The 19,338-nt window shown below is 40.5% G+C and overlaps 1 protein-coding gene across 1 annotated transcript in view; it reads left to right on the top strand.

Annotated features, from left to right (window-relative positions):
• The window catches only part of UBN2 (ubinuclein 2), a 68,265-nt gene that overhangs the window by 34,568 nt on the left and 14,359 nt on the right, over positions 1-19,338 (top strand). Inside the window, exons 12-14 of the mRNA XM_066633372.1 lie at positions 6,338-6,388; positions 8,070-8,112; positions 9,499-11,031. Of these exons, the coding sequence (XP_066489469.1) occupies positions 6,338-6,388; positions 8,070-8,112; positions 9,499-11,031 (1,627 nt within the window). The remainder of the gene's footprint in view (positions 1-6,337; positions 6,389-8,069; positions 8,113-9,498; positions 11,032-19,338) is intronic.

Raw genomic sequence — 19,338 nt, 5'->3', positions numbered from 1 at the left:
CCCCCCCCCCCGTGGTATGTGGTATGCTAGTTTGAATAAAGTCAGCTTCCTGAGAGTTTGAAAAAAGATTGTTACTACAAATTAAGGATGGCTGCTAATTCAGAAGCTATTCAAACTTCCAAACAAATGTGGTGTTAAATAGTTTGGTCACAATGGCATGATTATTACTAAGTATTAATGTGTATATAGTGCTGTAAATATACCTGGCTCTTTATGAACAGTGACACTCCTTTCCTGCCTTGAAGAGTTTGCAATCTAAGATAGACAAGACAAAGACAAGCCACAGGACTTCAGCTTAGGTAAGAGAGGATGTGAAGAGTTTGAGGAGAGATAATTAGCAGCCTCGGTATGAGGGCATCCTTAAGATTATCAATCAGATTTTCCAAATGAAACATTGTTCTATTGACTTTCTGTAGGCAAAGGACAGGTTTGTTTTATTGTCAACAAATGATCTTGCACAGGGTAGATAAAGATGAGTAGCCTCTAATTATTAATCATACTGTTTTCTTAGGATTAAAGTCAAGCACCCCAATTCAGCAAGAGATCCATGTGCTTTTAGCAGCTTTTGCAGATGTACATCCTATACCTGTCTGCATTTTTGATGCTCATCCCAGCCCCACTGAACTGGCTGGATGCATCTTTTGTCGTGAATGAATGCATCTGTGGTCAACAAAGTGTAATTATTCTAACTACTGTAGTTGTCCTTGGATTCGGGCCAAAGTGTGTTCAAACAGCAGTTTTATAACACTGCATCCAGAAAAGATATGTAGAGTTGTAACTGTCTGTGCAAAAAAGTCAACAATGCTGACATGCTCTTTCTGCCTGGATTTCATATATATGTTGAAAAAAAAAAACAGCATATTCGTATTATATACTATATCAAATGGTGGTGGGGTTACTAGGACAGCCTTCAGGTGGGATGTTTTGTTGTAGTAATTGCTCACATTCTTTTTTCCTTAAAGTTTTGTTTTATTGCTGTGGTGTGTCCTGTCCTATAAATCACTTTGGGTTTTCTCTATTACAAAGGCAGAATATATGTTTTAAAATTCCTCACAAGTTGCTTATGGACAACTTCAGAAGCTCAGTGAAGTAATATTGAAAGGTGAAGATAATGAGAGACTTCATTATTTGTATCAGATACAAAATAGATAGACTTTTTGTTGCTGTATTCCAGGAAAATGCTGGAGCTATATGACTTGTCCCATTTAACAATTGAACTTTATGAGATTGTACTGGCACTGTTGTCAGACTCAGATACTATGATCTAAGCCAGCCATTTTCAATCTTTTTCAGCTCACGGCACACTGTCAAGGCACTAAAATTGTCAAGGCACACTCCCAGTTTTTTTTACTTACATTAAATTACATTAAATCACTACATTACAATTAATTTTTAATTAATCTAATTAATACAAATCATTGCATGACAAAGGGCACAATCCTAACCAGGTCTACTCAGAAGTAAGTCCTATTTTGTTCAGTGGGGCTTACTCTCAGGAAAGTGTGGTTAGGATTGCAGCCGAAGACTAGGGGGGACATTGGAGAGGAATGTGCCTGTGGGTCTTACTTCTGAGTAGACATGCCTAGGATTGGGCTTTTGGTTGCACTCTTTTTTCTCAAATACAGGAGCAGGCAATTGGCACTTCTCTCTCCTCCTCTTCCCCACCCACCCCCTCTCACAGGGACATTCCTCCCTCCTCTCATAATTGCAGTTAGCACCTCTCCTACTGTCCCTCCCCTCACTCATCCCCACCTTCCCACCTTTCGCTTTGGGGAGCTGCAGGCAACTGTGGCAAGGAGAAGGGACTTTCCTGGCCCCTGAGCCAAGCCAGCCCATTCTTAGGCTGGTGGCCTCAGCAGATGCTGGCTTCCTACCTGCTTGCATCCCCCTGGCTCCCTCCTCACTCACTCTGCCCAGACCTCCTCCAGGCTCCTTTGGCTGCCCAGTTGGCAGGCAACAAGGGTCTTCATACCCAATCCTAGGCGTGTCTACTCAGAAGTAAGCCCCGTAATAGTCAACGGGACTTACTTCCAGGTAAATGAAGATCGGGTTGCAGCCTTCCTCTTGCTCACAGCAGGAAATGCAAAGCAGCCTCGGCTGCTCCTTTTTCAACACTGCATGAGGGTCAAAGCAGCCGCTTCTCCCGCGCTCAGCTGCTGCCTGCCTCCTCTGAGGCTGCCTAGTGTGCCATGGCACAGCCGTTGAAAACACTGATCTAAGCTAATAGAAATAGAGTATATATGCATGTTTGCATTTCCACCTACTTACATGCAAGATAAAAGTGGAGGTTGTGTTGGTTTTCAACCCTGTTAATATGCTTGACAGTGCAAGCATATCAAGCAAATCACCCTTGCTTGATATGCTTGCACTCTCCCAAAGATGCGATACTTGGGTTCCAGTGCTGCCCTTAGATGTTATCAGCAGTAACCAGGAGTGCCTCTTACCAGCTCCTGTTGATTTGCCAGCTGTGACCCTATCTAGAGAAACTGAATCCAGCCTTGGAAATCCAAGCTCTTACGTTCAGACTTGACTGTGATAGTGTGCTTTATGTGGGTTTGCCCTTGAACTCTCTGGAAGCTTTAAGGGGTATAAAATACATCTTCTAACCACTGTGAGTCATTATGAATGCATACACCAATACTGACATCTGTATCAATTACTAGTTTGCTGCTGGACCCAATTCAGGGTTCTAGTTATTGCCTTTAAAGCCCTATGCAATCTGAGCCCAGGTTACCTGAAGGATCTCCTGCACCAGTATTTCCTGCCTGAACTTTAAGATCATGTTACAATTCATATACTCTAGGCTGCTGGAAGTTTTTCTGTTGATATGTTTGTGGGATTTTTTTTATTGTAAGCAGCTTTATTTGGAAAGGCTGTATAAACATCTAATATTCAAGAGGGTTCTCAGTCACAGTGTCTGTATTGGTTGCTTGTTGCCTTTAGCGACAGTTTTGGCAAGCAGTCAGATCTCAAATTGTTCACTTATCTGTTCTGTGGCAGAATTGTTAAATTTTCATATTTAGTTTCAGGGCAGTTCATGGCATCTTGAATAATGTCTATATAAATCCTGCTTGTCTCTTAAAAAAAACATTTGTGAGTTGTGTCTTATGTTTTGAGCTGTAGTGCGTTCTTTGTGCCTTTTAAACTATCTTCAGGAAGCATATAGTCTGATAAAATGTTAATGTGAGATTATTTTTCACCTGCCTATCTCCTGCCTATCTCCAGGTGAGTGCACTCAAGATGCATATTTAAAACAATTAGTATAAATAAAAACAATAAAACATAAAAAACAGACACTCGGACTTCAGAGAATGAAGATGAGCAGCACTGAATGTTTTGTGGAAAACCACACAGTAGTTTAGAAGGCCTGGTTTTACAATTGTAATATGTTGTTAAAAAGATAAGAAATAGCTTAACTTGGGTTGAGGCACTATTTGTTTTTTCAACAGTAACTATTGCATTTTTTTTGCTATTAGCACCCATACATTTTAAAACAAATGTCCCTTTATGTTCTTCAGGAACATTAAAAATGTCTGGGCAGTTATGATGTTGCCGTCTCAGGGGGTGTGTCTTGCATGCTGAGAGGTTTCTTCTCCGCAGCCCAGTTCTCCTCTTCCATCTGCCATAGTCCTTCTGTTTCTTCCCTGTCTCTCCTGCATCTGGCTCTTTAATCTCCTTGCTCTTCCCCTCCTTTCTGCCATTTCTCTTCTTTCCCTCTAATGTGCATCTTCCATCCCTAGGTCTAACATGCATACTTTAAAATGTTACCAAATCTTCTCCCCTCCCAGCTTACAAAGCTGACTAGAATGGCATGCAAACAGGTGTGAGTTTTCTACACTTGGAGGCTGGAAAGGGGAAGAACTGTTGCCACCCTGCCAACAATGCAGAGAGCACCTGAGAACAAGCCAGATTGATTAGTGAAGTGGAAGAAGGAGGAGGAAGTGCCCACAGTTCCCTGACTGCCCCCATCCAGTTGAACTTGCTGATGGCTGTTGGCTGCAACAAAGTCACAGAAGCTTCTAAAGTAGTAAGAAGCTAAAATCACATGATTCTACATTTTCTTCCTATTTTTCATAAGCAGCCACAACTTGTGTAGCAGCTCCCTGGGGCAGGCTGTGTGAGTACTGGCCCTGCAATACCCCATGTTTGGCACTGCCCCTTAGAATAGGAGTACAAAGGCTGAAAGTCCTGACTGAAAACTTGTAGGATTTATATGAATGGTGCCTAAAAGTTCATCAAGTAGAACTAAGGAGTAGTGAAATTGGAAGTTGCTTATACAAGATGTGTACAGATTTGTTCTTTTATCCAAAGAATGTCTGTGCCTACAGCTCAGAGAAATTATGGTGATTTTGATATTTCAATAGCACATTTTTTTCATGTACTACTGTAGAGTGAAAATTGAGTCCTGCTAATTAGGGTAAAGTGACATGATTAATGACTAGAGGTGGTTGAAGTTGCCAAGACTCTAATGCAATGCTTCCCAAACTTTTTAGCACTGGGACCCATTTTTTAAAATGACAGTAATTTGCAACCCACTAGACAAAAGAATCTAGAAAGAAATATTTTATTAATGATAAATAAATTATTGATTAATAATAATTAGGGTCCTGTGCTTCTGAGGTTGCCAGAAACCTTATGTATATATTTTGTGTGTGTGCGTGTGGGTGTGCGCACATGTGTAGACATTAATTCCCTAGAAATGTCCTTAGGACTGTTTCCCCCAAACCTTTACAGTCATTCCAGGGTACCCAAATCCTGAACTGGATGGCAAGATGTGCAGTTAGGGATTTCCAGGCCAGACAAAAGGCTGAAACTGGGTTCACATGTGATCAACAGCACTCCAATTACTAGAGAAAATCAGAAAATGTGACATTTTAATTTGGGGGTCTGAAGATTATCTCATACTACAACACTGCAATATTGCCTCTGCAATACCTCATGTAGTTCCTGCTAACAGTTTTTGTCTGCAAACTGGGCAAGGGTGCTTGCAAAGTGTGCATTTTTTAAATGTTTCAAAAACTTTTTGCAACCCACCAAAAATTGACTCTCCACCCACTGGTGAGTTTGGGAAACACCCATTAGTTTGGGAAACATTGCTCTAATGTGAACACAGCATCTGATAAAAGCTTGGTTGGCCAGCCACTTTGTTTCCTTGAACTCTAGGGCTGGTGTCACAATGCAGTTCCATGTCTTCCTCCTTAGTATGTTACATACTGCATTCCAGTTGAGGAAGTCTGTGTCCTCAAGTCTTGCAGTACAAGTGACTCCTGAAAGCAGGTTCCTACTACAATGTTTGGATCCTGCTTAGAGCAAAAACAACTGTTCTACATGCTGCAACACATCAAGGACTCCTCTAATTGATGGGGGGCTTTCCTACTCATTACTGCTATTCTATCCCAGTTGCCCCATATTCCAGCCCATTCCATGTATGTTCTTTATCCATTTTCACTCTGACACAGCAGAGCATGAAGGGAACTGGGCTGAGCAGTGCATCTTTTGACATAAGCCCCCAGTAGAAACCCCACCAAGCTCATTCACAGGATAAGTTACTCTGTGTCTGTACCTGACGCAGCCTGTAGTGGAGGAACCCATTATCGCACATTAGGCCAGTAGGAAGTAGTGTCACCGTGTACAGAAGATCATGATGTTTGGAGCTGTTTCGGACCTCCTGTCCCTCCTGAGGGACCTTTGTAAAGATCTGCAGTGCCAGGATGTCTGTAGTGTTGATTTGCTGTGCTTAGTTTTGATAAGATGCTTTAGTAAGTAATACGGCTGTAGTATAGCAATTACCTGTACTGAAAATGCATATTGTTGTTTCTCATAATGGTTGTTCCTTTCCATCTTGCTCTGCTGAGTTACTGGTTTAGGGCACAATCCTAACCAGGTCTACTCAGAAGTAAGTCCTATTGTGTTCAATGGGACTTACACCCAGGAAAGTGAGGTTAGGATTGCAGCCTTATTTGCACAATTGACTTGGTGACTTGATTCCATTACCACATACCCTCTATTTGAATCTAGTTCTGGATAAATTATTTGTAATTAACAGCATTTATATACCGCTTTTCAACAAAAAGTTCACAAAGCGGTTTACAGAGAAAAATTAAATAACTAATGGCTTCCTGTCCCAAAAGGGCTCATAATCTAAGAAGATGCAAAAGAACACCAGCAGACAGCCACTAGAAAAGACACTGCTGGGGTGAGGAGGGCCAGTTACTCTCCCCCTGCTAAATAAAAAAAGAAGTACCCACTTGAAAAAGTGCCTCTTACCCAGTTAGCAGGGATTACTGGTAAACTTCTTATCATGTGTGATCAAGTAGAATCCTCTCTCCCTTCACAGGATGCTCTTTAAAGAAAGCCGAAGTGTTCATAATCATCTCACATCTGCTCCGTGAGTATAACACATATTCTTCTTTTCCCTGATAGTTTCTGCCTCAAACTCCAAATGATTTGTGTTTATTAGAACAGCTGATCTGCCAACACTTGTTTCTCCTGTTCGTGATGAGATCTAGAGTGCCCCCATACACAAAGGATATCAAAGGGAGAATTTGTGGGAATGTGATGTTGAAATTCTTTACTTAGGCCAGGGTGGCCACCTGTCAGTCAGTCTGGCCCCTGGCAGCCCTATGATATGTTAATCATGATGATGACGGTAAAATAGTTGCCTCTAGTTTCCATCATAAGGAAAAGAGAAAATGTTATCAAGTTGTAAGAAAAGGTTCTCCACATATTTTCATGTCTGCTATTCTTTGAACGTTGCACGATTATGTACACATGCATATTTCTACCATCTTTATAATGGATCGTAAATGTTCCCTGGTCAATCTGAATTGCAATATACGAGCTGGGAGTGGTGGAGTGCCTAATTTGCATGCCAGTAGTCCCAGTTTTCTTGGCCAGGAAGAATAGGTATTGGATGATTTGGAAAGTTGTCTCTTTGGAGTAACTTATGCCTACAAGCAGAACTTTTCAATGCTGAATATTGAAAACGTTTGTTAGGCATTAACTATCTAGGTCTTGGGAGGTGGTGGTGTTGGAATGAAAAGTGTGAAAAGTCAGGACACATTCCATTTGTGTGTAAATGGAATGTAGAGACACTGTTTTCAGATATCTGTGGCAACTTCATATGTGTGTGTGCACTTCCCAGCATTTTGGTTCATGAAGTTTACTGGTGGCCAAGTTCTGCAACTTCAAATTATGTAAGATTTTACAGGAATACATTACTACTTCACAGACTGTAGAGTAAGCTTGTTATAGCCTGCTCTTAAATTTAGTTCTGTTACAATTTTAAAGTCATAAACAGAATGCCAAACTGCTAGAAAATTCATAGAGACTAAAAACTAGTAACACTGACTTTCAAACCAGCGTATTGCTTGATATGTACATGTAGACACTTTTTATGCACATTTACAATTTGAGCAATGGAATTGCTAATAAATACAGTTAAACATAAAAAGAGTTTTGCCAGAGTATGAGCAAAGGAACTGTTATACTGTTTTGCAAAGAACTGTATGGGTATTCTGGATGTTAGATTTCAAATAGAACAGCTTTGCAAGGGAAAGCTGCCAACCAGTCATTATTGCTTGCAGTGTTTTGCAAAATCTCAAGAGAAGGGTCATGACCCTTCTGACCACATTCATGATCCTTGGGTGCACCTGATTTCTCTCAATTTCATTCTCAGAAGATGCCCCTCTCTCTCTGAAAAAAACCCTGAACTTCGAAAAAGTTTTGGAATTATAGTGTGAACTTCTAAAATTTGAGTTTAAAAATCAAATTGTGGGTTCTGTTGGAATTTATTTTGTAGGAAAAAAACATTGACTGCACTCTGTGTGTGTGTGTGTGTGTGTGTGCGCGCGCACGCACGCACGCACGCTTGTCAGAACTCTTCTGGATTTCATTAAAGAAGTTTTCACACTGTTTTCCCTTGAAAATTGTCTGCTCCATGCTCACGTCCTGTATGTTTGCCCAGTACACTTACCATTGGAACTGAGGCATCTGGTGGTAATGTTGGAACATCGTTTCAGTTAAAAATGATTTGGCCTCTAACTGCAGATCTCTGCCTTCTGTCATAGGGCAAAGAAAAAGGTGATTTTGGCACCTAAACCCAAAGTGAAGGTATGTAATGGAATTGCAAAAAAAGTCTAATAGCAATTCAGCTTCAAGATGCAGGCTTTGATTTAATACCACATGGCAACTATGCTTTTTATTTATAATGCTTATATTGCACCAGAGGAGCTCAGCACAGTGTATATGAAGTTGTCACTTTTAGCACAACCATCTTGTGAGATGTGTTAGGCTAAAAGTAGAATGATGTGCCCAAGGATATTTTGTCATCAAATGGAAAAGATTGAGTATCTGTGACTTCTGCAACAAGCGTTTCATGATGCGATTGCCACCTAGCTTTTAAATTATGAGAAGTTAATTCAGAACAGAATGTTGACTTCTTTCTTGCCAGTGGGGAAAACAAAACTTTTGCTTTGTGCTGTATGGTTATGGTACATGTTTTCATGAGCACTGTAGGAAGGAGTGTCATAGTTTTCTTCTCCATTCAATACAATTTATGTTCTTAGACCTAAACTTATGTCGTCATGGGAGATCCAGCTCTGTAGATGTCATTGAATTAGGTCCACTTTTAAGGCACCAAGAAATGTGTGGTGAATTATCACTGCAGGTTCTTTCCCAGGCATTTTTCTCCCAACTAGGCTTACTTTTGTATCTGATTGGGATGGGAGAGAAGTCTTTGGGGGATAGATTGATAGTATAAAAATTGAAGGGAGATTTTGTTGTCCCTGCTAGCATTCCTTCTGAATTATATTCCTACCCCACTATATAAGTTCTGATGGGGACAGACCCATCTTTAAATACATAGTCTGTTGATATGACTTGTAGTTTTGGCCTTCTTTTCTTAATGGAAAAATTGATGCTACTAACAACTTTGAAACTGTAATGTGTACTCTTATATAAAGTGTACTCATAGCAATATATACCAATAAAACTTAAAACAAACTGAGATTTGAACAAGTAGAATTAATTTTTAAAACAAAGACTTAGCCTAGTCTCTAAAAGAATACAGGTTCATGTTCTGGGAGCACGTTCCTTTTCCACAACAGAGAAGTTCTTATTTAGGCTGTTATTCAATTTATTGTTTGTGTAAATGGTAACTAGATCATGGCATCTGCATTGTATTGGGTGCAGAATTCGTTCATGAGTAGGTACTCTCTTGCTTTACACAAATCGGTATCCTGCTATTTACAATGCAATTTTGTGTGTTTTTTGTAATTTTATTTTTCTTTTAAGTGTGCCCATATTTTGCAGTTAACAAAACTTGAATGGTAAGCGACTGAATATGTATTTGCACCTTTATCAAATACTGAAATTCTCTTAAAGAAAAACTGATTTACTCATTACTGCAAGCATGTAAAATGCATGCTTTCCTTGAAAGTTCTGCCTCCCTGTTTTCAGAAGGGCATTTTAACTCTTCTTTTTTTCCCCTCATTCAAGGACTCTAGTCCAAAGAAGGAGCAGAGAGCCTGTACCCCTTTTACTTCAACTTGTGTTCCTGCTTCAAGTACCAGCACCCCTATCAGCACCCTAGCTAGTTCTAGCTGTAATCCAATTCCAGAGACGATCTGCCTGGATGACTCACTGGATGAAGATCTCTCCTTCAATCCTCCTTCATTGGATTCTGTTTCTGAGGTTCTAGCTGTTATTAACAGTGGAGCCAAGAGTTCTTCTGTAGGGCCCTCTTTAGAGACACCAACTTCAAGACCTCGGCCTGGTCTCAGAGAAGAGAAGTTAGCAAGTATAATGAGCAAGTTACCTCTGTCATCCTCAAAAAAGGTAGAGGCTGTTCAGACATCACATTCATCAAGTCTTATTGCTGGGCACACAGGTCCAGTACCAAAGAAATCCCAGGATTTGCTTCAGACCGGCATCTCTTCAGGCCTTATTGCTGGATCTTCAATTCAAAACCCCAAGGTTTCCTTGGAGCCCCTGCCAGCCAAGCTTCTGCAACAAGGATTACAGAGGTCAAGCCAAATTCAAGCTGCTTCCTCTTCACAAACCCATATTTCTTCGTGTAAGGTCCAAGCCGCTGCTTCCCCCACTTTGCAGAGGTCAAAAGAGACAGCTGTCCTTGTCACTTCTTCAGAAGCCCAGGTTTGCAGCTCTTCAACATTACAAGCAACAAAGGTGCACCAACAATCAGCTGCCCAACAAAAATACGTGTCTCCTCTACAAGCAACAATTAGTAAATCTCAGACTAACCCTGTGGTGAAACTAAGTAGCAATCCCAAACTCTCTTGTTCTTCCCCAGTTACTAAAACTTCAGATAAATCAGTAGTATACCGCCTTCCTTTGCCTAATACCACCTCTGGGAATAGTTCCCAAATGGCTCACCCACTTGTATCTCGGACCACACCTAGCACCTCTACCTCTAGTAACTATTTAGCCAAGGCCATGGTATCACAGGTTTCTGCCCAGGGTTTCAAGCCTCCTTTCTCCATGGCTTCCTCTCCCAAACCTGCTGCCTCTCCCAAGCTCACAGCATCCAAGCCTTCTGTAACACCCAAGCCTATTGCATCACCGAAACTGTCCTCTAAGTCCACCTCAATATCCAAATCCATATCTCCTAGTTCTTCCAATTCAAGTGCACTAATATCCCAGAGTAGTCACTCCAGCAGCAACAATTCCCTTCATAAACAACCCAGTGGCATAAATGTCAGCAGGCAGTCTCCTACAATTAATTTACTGCCCTCTAATCGCACCTCAGGCCTTCAACCAGCAAAGAACCCTCAGGCCCCTTCAAAGTTGTCCAACTCTTCTGCCTCTGGAACTATTGGTAAAAATAATATGAGTGGAGTTGGAATGAATGTACCCATCAACAGGGGCAGCAACCTTAATTCAACTGGAGCTAGTAGAACTAATATGTCTGGGGCAACAGGAAGTGGAACACAGGGTGCTACAAAACAATTGTCAACTCCACATAGGCCATCTTCTGCCTCAGGGTCTACTGTTATACCAGCCAGTGTGCAGGTATGTATTGAATGTGAAATTTCAGTTACAGGCTTAACATGAGACTTACTAAGTTTTGGATATTTATCTGTCCTATTTGAAATATGTGAAATATTTGTTGAATTTGACACAAATGAGATTGAGAAGGGACAAAGCCTGCCCCCTGAGGGAGAACTGTCTGTTTTTGCAGCTGATTGTCTCAAGTAGCCACTTCCACTGGGAAATAGGGGGCAGAGCCTTGTGGGGTGATGGGAAACAGAAGTGGCTCCCTGGTGTGAATTTCTGAGACAATCAGCTGCAAAAACAGAGGGCTGCGGCATGGATCAGAAAGCCTTCACCACCACTGTGCCTGGACAAGTAATTCGGAGACACATCAGGCTGCAATTTGGAGACCACTGTTGTATGTGATCCAAAAACTCACTCTGCCTTAACTGTCATATTTTTCTCCTACTGCCATTTCTTTGTGGTTTCGCATTGTATCTCATGCCATAAATTATCTTCCAAAGGTTTTCTGAATTGTGTAAATTCACATATTTCTACTTCCTTCCTTGACCAGTTTTAATTTTTTTCTTCAATTATGAGCTTGGACTCCCCTGCCAAGAGATGTTTCACATACCTCACTTTTCTCCTATTAAATACAGGGGTGCCATGCCATGCAGGTTGTACTCCCCTCACATATCTGCTAGCAGCCTCTGCAGGTCCCAGAATGGCCTTTAGGCTGAAAAAAAATCACATCTGCTTTTACAAATAAACCAGAAGTGATTTTTTCTGCCTCAGCAGCCATTCTGAAGCCTGTAGAGGCCATGGGCAGATGCACACAGCCTCTGAGGAGCTCAAAAGACCTGAAGGCGTGGGGAGCCTCTGCAGGGCTCAAAAGACCCAAAGGTGAGGGTTTGGTGCACCCCCAGTATCCAGTTTCAGCTGACCATGATGTGTGTGTGTGTTCCAGAACAGAATCTCCACAGATACCAGGGCATGCCTGTACTATATTTTGAAAACTGCTGAAAATGTAATTAAGCTTCTGATAGACTTTGACTATGGAATAGTTCAGAATGTTTATAAAGCAAGAAATGTATTGAATTGGCAAAAGGACAAGTTAAATACCCATGTTATTTACACAGCATGTGCACCATCAGGCATTAATGAGAGATTATTGTTTAGAATATTTTATATATGGTTTTTCAGCAGAAGCAATTCTCAAAGTGGGTAATAATATACTCTAAAACAGTGATTCTCAAACTTTTTAGCATTGTGACCCACTTTTTAGAATGACACTGTTGTCCCACCAGAAAGCATGTCATTAACCTGGAAGCAATGTCATGGCCAGAAGTGACATCATTAAGCAGGAAAAAATTTTTTATTCCTTTTTTTATTTTCCAAAATAAAAACAAACAACAAATATAAACAAACACATAACAAACCCAAATTCAATACACAACACACACAAAAACACACTGTTGGAAGGTGCAGGCAATCATATCAATACATCTAATCTTGTTCCTCTTCTAGTTTAGCCTCTTAATATCATTTATCATTTCATATCCTGTATAATATATCATGTATACAATACATTCACCTAAATGCCCTATCTTATACATCTACAACTTCATTTTCAACCAAGCATAAAATAGTCTCCATTGCTCTATCTGTGTTGGTTTGTGCTGTTGATCCAAAATCTCTAAGTCTATCCATTTCCACCACGTTCATTATTTTCTCTATTAATTCATCTTTCGTTGGAATTTTAATATCTTTCCAGTATCTAGCATATAAAATCCTTGCAGCAGTTAATATCATAATAACTAAATACACATCATTTTCTTTATCTTTATCTAAGGTAATATTAAGCAAAAATAACTGGTTTCAGCGGTATCGTAAATCCAAAAATCTCTTGTATTAGATTCTTTACCATTTTCCAATATACTTGCATTTTTTTACATGTCCACCACATATGATAAAACGTCCACGTTTACACTTCCAACAATTTTTTGATATGTTCTGATTCATTTTTACCAGTTTTACTGGTGTCATGTACCATCGATAAAACATTTTATATACATTTTCTTTAAAATTTATTGCTCTAGTAAATTTTATATTTCCAAATCTGTTCCCATTGTTCTAATGTAATAACATGGCCTGTATTTTGCGCCCATTTTATCATACATTCTTTTATTGTTTCTTCATGCATCTCAAAATCCAATAGGAGCATATACATTCTTTTGATATATTTTTCTTTTCTATCTAAGAGTATTCTATGAAATGGCATCTGTTCTGAATAGAATCCTTCTTGTTTCTTTCCCAAATTTTGAATCAAGTTGCAAGCGAGTCCACGAATCCATCACCACGTCTTGTCTTAACAGTTCTTCTTTTGTCTTTAATTGCCCATCTTTCTTAAATAAACTTTCATATCTAAGCATTTTTGTTGTGTCTAGTAAATTCGGCTGGGTACATGCTTCTAGCGGCACCACCCATCAGGGGATTTTGGTATACATCTGTCTTTGTATTTTAGCCCAGATCCATAATAAAGATTTCCTTAATATATGATTATTGAATTGCTTATATTCGTTTGATTTTCCATACCAAACAAATGTATGCCACCCCCATTCAAGATCATGTCCCTCCAGTTTTAGTATTCTTTGATCTTCTAATATATATTGGCAACCTTCAGTCTCGAAAGACTATGGTATCGCGCTCTGAAAGGTGGTTCTGGCACAGCGTCTAGTGTGGCTGAAAAGGCCAATCCGGGAGTGACAATCCCTTCCACACCAGGAGCAAGTGCAGTCTGTCCCTGGTCTGTCTCCCTGGCTATGGGCCTTCCTTCTTTGCCTCAGACTGTTGGCCAAGTGTCTCTTCAAACTGGGAAAGGCCATGCTGCACAGCCTGCCTCCAAGCGGGCCGCTCAGAGGCCAGGGTTTCCCACTTGTTGAGGTCCATCCCTAAGGCCTTCAGATCCCTCTTGCAGATGTCCTTGTATCGCAGCTGTGGTCTACCTGTAGGGCGCTTTCCTTGCACGAGTTCTCCATAGAGGAGATCCTTAGGGGGAGGAGGAGATCTCCTCCATAGAGGAGGAGGAGGAGGAGATCTCCATGGAGGAGATCTCCTCCATAGAGGAGATTCTAATATAATCCACTCTTTAATCCATAGTAGCGCTGCGGCCTTATAATATAAAAACCAATCAGGAAGCCCCATGTCTCCTCTTAGTTTCATATCTTCCCCCTTCTGTTCTGGTACATTTTGTTTTCTCACTACTCAAGCTGCACTTTCCATCTGAATTTCCATTAAAGTTGCCTCTCCATCATATTGGTTTTGTTCTATCTCCAGTATTCTAGATTGAGATTTCATTGTCTTTTTTCTAATTTTCTAATCTTTTGTGTATTCTCATCTGCTTGGCCTTTAGAAGCTTTCAGTTGCACATTAAAATCATTTAGTTGTGTAGTTAAAACATCCAGACTAACTTGAACCTGCAGAAATTGATTTGCGTGCTGCTGTCCCATCGCCACTAATTTTTCTATATTATCTTGTATTGTCTGCTTCCAATCTTTCTCTTTCGGTTCCTCTTGTGTTAGTTTTCCCAAGTTTGACTCCAGGGCGGGAGAGCCCCTAACTTTCGCTCCTTTTCCTGTCATCCTTTTTCTTCTTTCTTATATCTTCTTTCCTGTAAAACTCAAATATCTGTTATCACATATACCACTATCAGTTACCCATATATCACATCATATCATCAAGAAATCAACTGTTCACCCATAAAAACCAACACAAGGAAGTTTTAAGTCAAATAAACCTTTGCCTTGCAATATTTTTAATGCCACTAGATCGTCCTCCTTACTTCACTTGTCAAGTCCTGTTCTTATCCTTGCAATGTCTTTTTATATCCACTAGATGTCCCCGATGTTCTGTTCTGTTATTCTATTGTTTTGATTCTATTGCTTATGTTTGTTGCAATATCAACTGCATTCTGTTCCAGGAGATAGTCAAGGAATTCAAAACAATGAAACCACTTTTGCAAAACAAAGAAATGCAGATCTCCAGCCCTCTCCACAGGCACTCCAAGATCTCCACAGGAAAACGAAATTGAGCGTTTCAAAGCAAAGTTTATATTCCAAAATGATTAATTTGTAATCCAACAAATTTTAGATTAGTAAAGTTAGAGCTATGTTCTCATATTTCTATAACAAGCTCAGCAGGTCTCCTCTAAAGCTTCTTCTCACACAAGCAAACAAATGAGTGGAGAAAGCCTCCCCCCTCTTTAAGCAAGAAAATATTTAACGCCCCCATACAACAAAATCAAATTAAGTAAATTGAAAGTTCCCAATAAGAACAAGTTGAAAAAATATATTTAAAATAAAGAACCGTCCTAACCCTTCCAATCAGTTGTTGATCTGTTTAAAAAAAAAAAAAATTCCCAAATATCTCAGACTGCAATCCTATCCACATTTACCTGGGAGTAAGACCCTTTGACTAGCATTGTTAAAATCATACACACAGTAACCTGTTGAAGTACAGATCTGTAACATTTCCCCAAATGCGTTCACAAACCATGGTAGCATCAAGTCTAATACTAAAAATAAAATACACTTTGAAATGAATGGGGACCCATTCATTGGCTTGTGAAATTGGCTTGTGACCCACCTAGGGGGTCCCAACCCACAGTTTGAAAAGTTGGCATCCTTCAGTCTCGGAAGACTATGGTGTCACGCTCTGAATGGTGGTTCCGGAACACAGTGTCCTCTCCAGTGAGCGAAGCCTGGGTAAAGTAGGTATGGAGGATAGGCTGTTACCCATGCAGCAAATCCTCCCTCTCCACGTCGCTGAAATGGTCCAATGGAAAGGCAGAAGCCAATATTGTTGGTTCCAGCGGCGTCGCAGGAATTGCAGAACGTGACTGTGTTCAGCCATGAACTGCCTCAGGGACTCCGGCTCCAGATTTTGCCTCGAGGTTGACTCCTGAAGCCTTTTCCATAACTGGATGTAGCCACAAGGCAGTGGAGGTTTGGGATCAGAGTTTTCCTTCTCTCAGATGAGCTGCCTTCCCAGGCTATCGAGTCCCATCTACCCGGTGGCTGTTTAGTTGCCTCTTACGACAAGCACAGCCAAACTGAGGGCCTATTCTTATCCCCAGCCCCCAGGGGATAGTTTGAAAAACACTGCTCTAAAAAAGATTCTTTCTATAGGTGTCATACAGAATGTTCTGATAATTAGTTTCTTGGCTTCCTGTGCATAACTGTCTGAAATTCAGAGAGGAAAAGCTGAACTATTGTGCTCAAAATGTTTCTGACCAATGAACTGTTTTTCACATTTTTATACTGTCCTTCCTCTAAGCAGCTCAGGGTAGTATACATTGTTCTCCTCCTTCTCACAGTAACCTTGGGAGGTAGGTGAGGCTGAGAGATAATGACTGGCCCAAGGTCACCTAAAGAGCATCTTGGCTGAGCAGAGATTTGAATCTGGATTTTCCAGGTGTAAGTTCAATTCCTGAACCACTACACCATCCTGGCCCTTACATATCCCTTTGAATATGCGTGAGAGTGATGCTAAAAGTGTATTGAAAGGGGGGTTCTTATGCATAGCTTGGCAAGTGCACTTATGTTGAAATTGATACTCTTTTGTGTGTACACTACAGTTAGTATCCTGAGAACTGCGAAGTCTTGTCCATCTTATAAGCACTTTTACATTTTAGTCAGTAGTCAATTAGGGTTCTGTGAACATGTGATCAGAGAATAATATATTGGTCCAACAGTGGTGTGCAGGCTTTGTGAACCACACTGGGTGATACATTCAGGGGAGGTGACACCACTACTGACCAAAATTGTGAAAATCTTGGTATTTTTGAATAATACCATCATGTTATATATCATTTGATGAGTAATTTAACGCATAACACATGCCCAATCTCGTCTGATCTCGGAAGCTAAGCAGGATCAGGCCTGGTTAGTACTTGGATGGGAGACCGCCTGAGAATACTGGGTACTGTAGGCTTATACCATAGTCTTTCGAGACTGAAGGTTGCCAACCAATGCAATGAAACTTCGTTGAAAAATCTGTATCCTATCAAATATTATAGCCCAATAATCAGAAACTGAAAACACAATTATGTAACAAAAAGTTGATTTCTTTGATTACTCAAGACTGATTGTTCTGAGAGCCAATAAGGGGTTGTTAGGACACAGCAGGGAACCAATAAAATGTTAGTATGAGTTGTGTGAATGTAACTTATACTGTTATATATTAAAACAAATAAAGTTAATGGGGGTGACACCAACCCTAGTGATGCCACTGCATTTAGTTTATGCATATGATATTGTAGTTCCGTATGGTTTGGTACTGGAGGAGGTCCATCATGGGGGGATGCAATGAGCTCTTGGGCTGGGTGACGCAAACCTTAGTTTCTCCAGTGGGATCTCCATTTCCCCCCCCCCCCTTGTAATAAGCTGCAAAACTGCCTCTTCTGAAAAAGTAAAAGATTAGGCTTTCACTATGTGGCAGATAGTTGGTTATCATTTAGGATGTAATATCAAAGTATAAAAAAGCACCCTACAACTAAACATGTAGTTGTATGGACCATTGGATGCATGCCAATAAATGTAGTTATGCTTCAGATCAATTGAAATTGGTGAAATGTGAGAATTGAGGTAGACATACCAAACCTATTCTAGATTCTACCCCATGTGTTCTGTATTATCAGCATTTTGTCTCAGCCTACTAAGTGTGTTCTGTATGCTTGAGTTACTTTTGAGAAATGCCTAAAGCAATTTTGGAACAACTGTTCAATACTTGAAAGCTGTATCTAATCAAGAAACATTTGTTTTCAGTGTGCAGTTTCAAGTTACCATGCAGTTGAATATGGCCTTCTATTAACAGAAATGATCCTTGGGTTTGAATCAGTAGGGCTTGTTACCGCAGGGGGTCCTGGGAGCAGGCTGTGGCTGCTACACAAGTCATGGCAACCTAGAACTGGTGGTTATGACATTGTATATTTGCACTCTGTTTTCATAATGGATAATTCTGGTAGTTCTGACTTGCTCTGTTCTGGGAGGCTGATCATCCCCATGTGGGCACCTGTATAGGGATGAGCCATGGAATGTGCCCTGTGTGTGGCACCACTGTTGATTCTGAATATTTTCTTCCACAACCAGAAGAAAGGAGAAGAAACAATTTTTACTTATATTCCCCCCCCCCCGCTACAGTCCCTTCCCATGCCACAGGCAGAGGATCCCCTAACTATGGGAGCATATTTTCAGGGTACTGCAGAGGGAAGGGAAACCGGTGAAAATTCCCTGCCCCCACTCTGGTAGTATCTTCAGTTCACAGAAGAAATACCTGAAATCCAACTCCTTGTTTTAAATCTGCTGAGTTAAAGCATGCACCTGGAGGAATAATGTGGGAAGAAGCAGCTGTAGGGGATGCAGAAGATTTAAAGCATTATGAAAGCTGTTAAATTGGGTGTGTGTGGACATACCGGACAATTATGGGAACAAGTAATTTACACTGATGGCACAAAAAAGAGCATAGTGCAGTGGACCTTCACTTTTCAATCAAATAACTTTACAGTGAATTCTTTATAGTAAAAATAAAGTTCACTGTACAATAAGTTAGTCACTTTACAGTGTGCTCTCAACTGTCCTCAACAAGACCTTATGGATAAGTCAATCAGCAATGCAAATACAAGCATTTGGTAGCTTCAAAGTCCATAGGGCATTTTTAGCATCATGGCTGTGTGTACAGAGGGAAGGATATAGCTGATACAAACTCCTGGTTCTAGAAGTAGGCTATATCTGAATGCCAGGTGCAAGGGAATGGCAACAGGATGCAGGTATTTTGTTGTCTTGTGCTCCATGCAGCATCTGGTGGGCCGCTATGAGATGCAAGAAGCTGTAGATGGGCCTTTGGCCTGAGCCAAACACAAACCTTCTAGATAGCATCTCAGCCAATAACCATGTTCTTAACATCACAGCTGCATGTATTGAGGGAAGGAAACAGCCTTATAATTTGCCTTTTATAATTGCAATGTTGTGTCAACTAATAAACATGGCCTCTAAAGAGCACAGTAGGCCTCTTTTTAAATAATCTTCCAAGCTCTTGGAACAAGCTACCAAAAAGCAAAACAAAAATGCATTATTGGGTCCATGTTACAATATTTGCACAATAACAGTGGTGTCTCTGGAATGGATTACCATTGTAAAATGAGAGATCCACTATAGTTGTCATTACCTCAGTTTCTGATAAGTTGAATCAAGAGCTCTGTTGCAAATAATATGGAGGAATGCTTGAGCTTTGTTTACCAAATGTTTAAAACTTAATGTTGGTGAAAGTAAGATTTAAGGCATTTAAATG

The sequence above is a fragment of the Tiliqua scincoides genome, chromosome 7 (genome assembly GCF_035046505.1).
Source record: "Tiliqua scincoides isolate rTilSci1 chromosome 7, rTilSci1.hap2, whole genome shotgun sequence".
In the NCBI taxonomy this organism is placed as follows: domain Eukaryota; kingdom Metazoa; phylum Chordata; class Lepidosauria; order Squamata; family Scincidae; genus Tiliqua; species Tiliqua scincoides.
Note: the sequence above shows the minus strand (reverse complement) of the source record. Positions and strands in the feature narration are given on the sequence as shown.